Source organism: Rhinoraja longicauda, chromosome 13 (genome assembly GCF_053455715.1).
Source record: "Rhinoraja longicauda isolate Sanriku21f chromosome 13, sRhiLon1.1, whole genome shotgun sequence".
Lineage (NCBI taxonomy): Eukaryota > Metazoa > Chordata > Chondrichthyes > Rajiformes > Arhynchobatidae > Rhinoraja > Rhinoraja longicauda.
In genome coordinates, this window is record NC_135965.1 from 53,362,911 (window position 1) to 53,370,708 (window position 7,798).

At 43.0% G+C, this 7,798-nt stretch overlaps 1 protein-coding gene across 1 annotated transcript; it reads left to right on the forward strand.

Annotated features, from left to right (window-relative positions):
* The first annotated feature begins 518 nt into the window (after positions 1 to 518).
* Positions 519 to 7,083, forward strand: LOC144599325 (alpha-1,4-N-acetylglucosaminyltransferase-like). Its single transcript, XM_078410120.1, has 2 exons — positions 519 to 947; positions 6,487 to 7,083. The coding sequence occupies exons 1-2, from the start codon at positions 519 to 521 to the stop codon at positions 7,081 to 7,083; spliced, it is 1,026 nt and encodes a 341-aa protein (XP_078266246.1).
* Positions 7,084 to 7,798: the final 715 nt, after the last annotated feature.

The following is a 7,798-nucleotide window of genomic DNA, read 5'->3' on the forward strand; positions in this document are numbered from 1 at the left end:
TATAGAACCACTCATTTAACAAAATATCATAAGCGATAGGAATAGAATCAGTCCATTCAGCCCATCAAGTCTACTCCGCCATTCAATCATGGGTGATGTATCTCTGTCCCTCCTAACCCCATTCTCCTGTCTTCTCTCCAGAACCTCTGACGCCTGAACTAATCATGAATCTATCTTTCAAAAAGATAAATAATGATACTGAAGCATTCAAGTAGATTTTGGAGCCATAAAATAAATCAGATTTCTAATTGCTTGGCAATTGTTGTCTTTTGATATTTCAGATTTCACAGCATGCTCCTATCCAAAGCGACCAAACAATTTCAGGCCACTCCACCCTCGGCGAATTATACTTTTCAATTTCACCTCGAATCAATCTAATAATTACCATAAATGTGGAATCTCTGGTATTTGATTCTTACTGCTAAGGGAAATAATTGTTCTCATGTTAATGTTATTAATATTCAAAAGACCCAACATTTTTTCACAGGAGATTTTTCAGAAGAATCTCAGGCCACATCATGAAATCCAAGCTTCAGGTATATTTCCTTATCATCACATTTGGAGTTTGTGTCCTGCTGTATGAAACTTGGCATATGGAAACACAAGGCAAGGATCGTAATGACATGTTAAGAATGTCACAAGAGGACGATGAAGCTACCACGGAGGATCTTCCTCCACTCCTGAATCCTGGGATTATGTTTGTGGAAACGTCAGACAATGTGGAGCTGAAGCCATTGGTAGCTTGCTCAGTGGAGTCCACTGCTCGTCAAAACCCAGATAAACCAATCTATTTCTTCATGAAGGGGTTCAGTGGCAAATTGAGCCAGTATCCAGAGCCTAAGTACAGACTCATCCCGTTGCTCTCCTCAGTGAAGAATGTTGTCCTTCTACCTTTAAACGCTGCCGAACTGTTTGAAGATACTCCGTTGAAATCCTGGTATCAAAAGGTAACCAATAAGAAGAAAGTGTGATGTGTTGCATTTTGGGTTGTCAAACCAGTGTAGGACTTTCTCAGTGAACCTTAGGCCCCTGGGGAAGGCTGTAGAATAGAGGGAGCTAGGAGTACAAGTACATAATTCACTGAAAGTAACATCATATGTGGACAGGGTAATGAAGAAGGCATTAGACATAAAGATAGACACAAAATGCTGGAATAACTCAGCGGGTCAGGCAGCATCTCCGGAGAAAAGGAATACCTGACATTTCGGGTCAAGACCCTTCTTCAGACTGAGAGTCGGTGAGAGAGTAACTAAAGGTATGAAAAGGTTCAAAACAAATCTGAGGCAGCACCAATGACCAAGCAAAAGTGGAGTCCCCAATGAACAATTTTTGGCTGTGGGGAGGTGATAATGACGAGACATGCTGGCCGAGATCAGTAATATCATTAAGTATAGGTTAGGATGTTGATGATGGTGCAGGTGCCCAAGAAGTTGGTGAGGCCCCACCTGGAGTTTTGTGTTTTGTTTTGATCACCCAGGAAAGATTCCATTAAGTTTGATTGAGAGAAGAAAAGATTTAGACAATAGACAATAGACAATAGGTGCAGGAGGAGGCCATTCGGCCCTTCGAGCCAGCACCACCATTCGATGTGATCATGGCTGATCATTCTCAATCAGTACCCCGTACCTGCCTTCTCCCCATACCCCGTGACTCCGCTATCCTTAAGAGCTCGATCTAGCTCTCTCTTGAATGCATTCAGAGAATTGGCCTCCACTGCCTTCTGAGGCAGAGAATTCCACAGATTCACAACTCTCTGACTGAAAAGGTTTTTCCTCATCTCAGTTCTAAATGGCCTACCCCTTATTCTTAAACTGTGGCCCCTTGTTCTGGAATCCCCCAACATTGGGAACATGTTTCCTGCCTCTTACGTGTCCAACCCCTTAATAATCTTATACTTTTCCATAAGATCCCCTCTCATCCTTCTAAATTCCAGTGGATACAAGCATAGTCGCTCCAGTCTTTCAACATATGACAGTCCCACCATTCCGGGAATTAACCTAGTAAACCTACGCTGCACGCCCTCAATAGCAAGAATATCTTTCCTCAAATTTGGAGACTAAAACTGCACACAGTACTCCAGGTACGGTCTCACTAGGGCCCTGTACAACTGCAGAAGGACTTCTTTGCTCCTATACTCAACTCCTCTTGTTATGAAGGTCAACATTCCATTGGCTTTCTTCACTGCGTGCTGTACCTGCATGCTTCCTTTCAGTGACTGATGCACTAGGACACCCAGATCTCGTTGTATATCCCCTTTTCCTAACTTGACACCATTCAGATAATACTCTGCCTTCCTATTCTAACCACCAAAGTGGATAACCTCACACTTATCCACATTAAACTGCATCTGCCATGCATCCACCCACTCACACATCCTGTCCAAGTCACCCTGCAACCTCATAGCATCTTCCTCACAGTTCACACTACCACCCAGCTTTGTATCATCTGCAAATTTGCTAATGGTACTTTTAATCCCTTCATCCAAGTCATTAATATATATTGTAAATAGTTGCGGTCCCAGCACCGAGCCTTGCGGTACCCCACTAGTTACTGCCTGCCATTCTGAAAGGGACCCAGTTATCCCCACTCTTTGCTTTCTGGCTGTCAACCAATTTTCTACCCATATCAGTACCCTACCTCCAATACCATGTGCTCTAATTTTGCCCACTAATCTCCTATGTGGAACCTTGTCAAAGGCTTTCTGAAAGTTGAGGTACACCACATCCACCGGCTCTCCCCTGTCAATTTTCCTAGTTACATCCTCAAAGAATTCCAGAAGATTAGTCAAGCATGATTTCCCCTTCGTAAATCCATGCTGACTCGGAACAATCCTGTTACTACTATCCAAATGCTCCGCAATTTCGTCTTTTATAATTGACTCCAGCATCTTCCCAACCACTGATGTCAGACTAACTGGTCTATAATTTCCCGTTTTCTATCTCCCTCCTTTCTTAAAAAGTGGGACAACATTAGCTACCCTCCAATCCACAGGAACTGATCCTGAATCTATAGAACATTGGAAAATGATCACCAATGCGTCCACAATTTCTAGCGCCACCTCCTTAAATACTCTGGGATGCAGACCATCAGGCCCAGGGGATTTATCAGCCTTCAGTCCCATCAGTCTACCCAACACCATTTCCTGCCTAATGTGGATTTCCTTCAGTTCCTCCGTCACCCTAGGATCTCTGGCCACTAGAACATCTGGAAGATTGCTTGTATCTTCCTTAGTGAAGACAGATCCAAAGTACTGGTTCAACTCGTCTGCCATTTCTTTGTTCCCCATAATAAATTCCCCTGCTTCTGTCTTCAAGGGACCCACATTTGCCTTGACTATTTTTTTCCTCTTTACATACCTAAAAAAGCTTTTACTATCATCCTTTATATTATTGGCTAGTTTACCCTCGTACCTCATCTTTTCTCCCCGGATTGCCTTCTTAGTCATCTTCTGTTGCTCTTTAAAAGAGTTCCAATCCTCTGGCTTCCCACTGTTCTTTGCTTCGTTGTACTTCTTCTCTTTTATTTTTATGCTCTCCTTGATTTCCCTTGTCAGCCACGGGTGCCTCTTACTCCCCTTAGAGTCTTTCCTCCTCTTTGGGATAAATTGATCCTGCAACTTCTGCATTATTCCAAGGAATACCTGCCATTGCTGTTCCACCGTCTTCCCTGCTAGGGCCTCCTTCCAGTCAATTCTGGCCAGCTCCTGTCTCATGCCTCTCTAATCCCCTTTGCTATACTGTAATACTATCACTTCCGATTTTCCCTCCTCCCTCTCAATTTGTAGAGTAAAACTTATCATATTGTGATCACTGCATCCTAATGGCTCTTTTACCTTGAGACCCCTTATCAGATCAGGTTTATTACACAACACTAAATCCAGAATTGCCTTCTCCCTAGTAGGCTCCAGTACAAGCTGTTCTAAGAATCCATCTCGGAGACACTCCACAAACTCTCTTTCCTGGGGTCCATTACCAACTTGATTTTCCCCGTCTACCTGCATGTTGAAATCTCCCATAAGTAGCATTACATTTGCGACATGCCAATTTTAGCTCCTGATTCAACTTGCACCCTATTTTGAGGCTACTGTTTGGGGGCCTGTAGATAACTCCCATTAAGCCTTTTTACCCTTACATTTCCTCATTTCTATCCATACTGATTCTACATCTCCTGATTCTATGTCACCCCTTGCAAGGGAGTGAATATCATTCCTCACCAACAGAGCGACCCCACCCCCTCTGCCCACCTGTCTGTCTTTTCTATATGTTGTGTAGCCCTGAATATTCAGTTCCCAGCCCTGGTCCTCTTGTAGCCATGTCTCAGTGATTCCCACAACATCATACTTGCCAATGTCTAACTGAGCCTCAAGCTCATCCACTTTATTTCTTATACTTCGCGCATTTAAATACTATACTTTAATTTCAGTATTCACCTCCCCTCTCACGCCGGTCACAATTGGCCCTGACCTTACTCTCTTATCCCTTCTAGAACTTCCCTCCCCATTCATTCGAGAGTCCTTTGCAATTTCTCCTGTATTCGCTTCCCCATGAACTCCATCTCCATATTCCCAGTGTGTCAACCCCTCCCCCCCACTACTAAGTTTAAAGCCACACTTGTAGCACTAGCAAACCTACCTGCCAGAATGTTGGTCCCCCTGCTGTTAAGGTGTAACCCCGTCCCTTTTGTACAGGTCACCCCTACCCCAGAAGTGATCCCAGTGGTCTAGAAATCTAAATCCCTTCTCCCTGCACCAGCCCCTCAGCCATACATTCATATCCCCGATCTCTCTATTCCTGCCCTCACTAGCACGAGGTACAGGTAGCAGTCCAGAGACAACCACCTTCGACGTCCTACTTCTCAGTCTTCTTCCTAACTCTCTAAACTCACGTCGCAGTATCTCCTTTCTCTTCCTCCCGACGTGGTTCGTGCCCACGTGCACAGTTACTTCCGGTTGATCGCCTTCCCTCACTAGGATGTTCTGAAGCCGCTCCATGATGTCTTGAACCCTGGCACCAGGGAGGCAACAGACCATCCTCGAGTCCCGCCTGCCGCCACAGAATCTACTGTCCGTACCTCGGACAATGGAGTCACCCACTACTATGGCTCTTCCTGACTTCGGTCTCCCCGGTTGAGTTTCCTTGCCTGGGTTAGATCTGCCAACAGGTCCGCCACTCGGACTTTACCATGATATTAACCAGGAAGCAAGGACTAAATTATAGGAAGAGATTGGACAGGCTAGGAATTTGTTCTTGAAGCTTAGGAGACTGAGCGGTGATCTCATAGACGTGTCTAATGTCATTAGGGACATGCATCAGGTGAATGCACACCATAGGATTGTGAGGCCTGATTTTCCACACATTGAATTGTCTGTCTATGGAATGAGCTGGAGGAAGTGCTTGAGGCACTACTGTGACAGCACTTAAAAGACATTTGGACATGTACATGATCAGAGGAGTGTGCATTGACTATTTTCATCCTGGGAGTACGTTGACTCAGTCTATCTTAAATTTGTGTCCAAGTCAGGTATCCCTGAATGAGGAAGAATGAATGCACTAAATGGAGTGCAGTAAAGTTGCACCAGGTTGATTCCTTGCAAGGCATGTTTGCTGTATAACAGTGATTGAGCACCTTGAGCCAGTGCTCACCTGAGATTAGAAAACCCACAAGTTATCTCCCTCAAATGTCTAATATTCGTGAGGTCCTTCCCAGGGTAAATACTGAGATGATGTTTCCCTTCACAATGTGTCTAAATTAAGGGGATGACTATCTCCAAATAGAACTGGCCATTCAGAATAAAATTCAGGAGGAATTTCTCTCAGTCAGAGGGTGATGTGGTGAATCTTTGGGATTTTCTGCCAAATAAATCAGTGAATGTTTAATGGTTGGACATCTATAAAGCATGAATTGATAGATTTTTAAATATTTGTTGCTGCAATATTCGATGTTTAAAATAGATATTAATGACCACTATATGGTCTGGATTGGATTACTTCAGTCAAAATAACAAACTGCAAAGGGAGCAAAGACGATTTTTGAGGAAGTTATCCGTTCTGGAGGTTTTGAGTTATAAGGAGAGGCTGGATAGGCTGTATATTTATTCACTTGAGTACAGGATGCTGAGAAGTGACTTCATTGAGGTTGATCACATCATAAGAGGCATAGATAAGGTAATGAGCCTGGACAGCAGGTTGGAGGCAGGTACTCTCAAACTATTTAAGAAGGATCTCGGTAATCATGTGAATCACCACGGATCTATTGTAGATAAATGGGGGTAGAACCGATGAGTGCAGTGATCAGGTGGATGTGATTTGCCAAAGTATTTACCCATATAGTCGTATGACTCTCTATCTGGCATGAACAAAGATGAAGAGAGGATAGAGTTATTTATTGAGGAGTGGACCTGACAGCTTAACATGGATTGAGGGATAGGTCTGAAGGTTTAGAAGGAATTGCAATTAAGATAATGTTTCTTTCTTCATTACATCACAGGTAAACCCCAAAAAGGAGAAGTATTGGCTCCATGTGTTTGGTGATGCCTGCAAATTAGCACTGTTGTGGAAGTACGGGGGCATCTACCTGGACACTGACATTATATCAATGAAGTCTATGCCATTTGGCAACTTTACGTGTCCACAGCACGCAGGTTCTATCAGTATGGGTGCAATGGGTTTCAATCCCAGGCACCATCCTTTTCTTTGGAATTGCATGATAGATTATGTGGCCAAATACATTGGATTTCTTTGGGGCCGACAAGGTCCTCAACTGATTACCCGTGTGCTGAAGAGATGGTGTCAGATGGATAACATACGTGTCTTCATTGGCAAAGAATGCAACGGCATCTCTTTATGGATCATTGATCGATTCTACCCCATCTCATATCCAGCTTGGCAGAAGTACTTTGTTCACTGGAAAAAGAAGGATGTGGAGCGTAAATTCTCAGCTACTTATGGTGCGCATGTCTGGAATTACATGAATTCCAGGAAAAAAAAGAAAGTCATTGCTGGAAGTGGATCATTAATTGAACATTTTTTCCAGTTATATTGTCCAACTACATACAGGAATTTAACTAAATTGAATAATAGTTAGATGTTTTAGGCCTTTGTATTATGCAATGAGCGAAAGAATGAAACCGACAGAATTTTTAAAAGTCACAATGTAAAATATACATACAACACATTTGGGGATTATTAAAATTTGTGAAACATTCACTGTTATACTTATTTTTTCTGACAACTTCTGATCTGGATACACTCCAATTCCCATGTCCAATTTAAATTAGAATCAAACACCAATTGACACAACATGTCTCTTCCATGCACGTTCCATTTCTCTCACAAACACACTCCATCTCTCTCACTGCCACAATCTCTCTCTCACTCACTGACAATTTTTCTCTCTCACTAGCACACTCCCTATCTCTCTCTCTGACCACTGACACATTCACTGATGCATTCCATCTCTCTCTCCCATAAACTGCAGGTAGGAGGGAATTTGGTGTTGTTCCTGTACCCTGAATCTGCCGTTAAGTGTAGCCCAGCTCAGATAGGAACAGACACAAATAAAGCATCTCATAGAACAGGGGTGAATTTTATGAACAAGTCAGTTCATTTAATGCCTTAACAGCATGCACCGGGAAACACTCTAGAGAACCCAAAGTGTTTCAAAGATTCATAGCACCCTCAGCATTTTTATATTCTCAAGACACTATGGTTACCTGTGGTTTCTACATTTTTGAAATAAATTATCATTGATCAATGTCCCTGCAACCTTAAATCTTTGTCTTTCCCCAGGGTTATCTTGA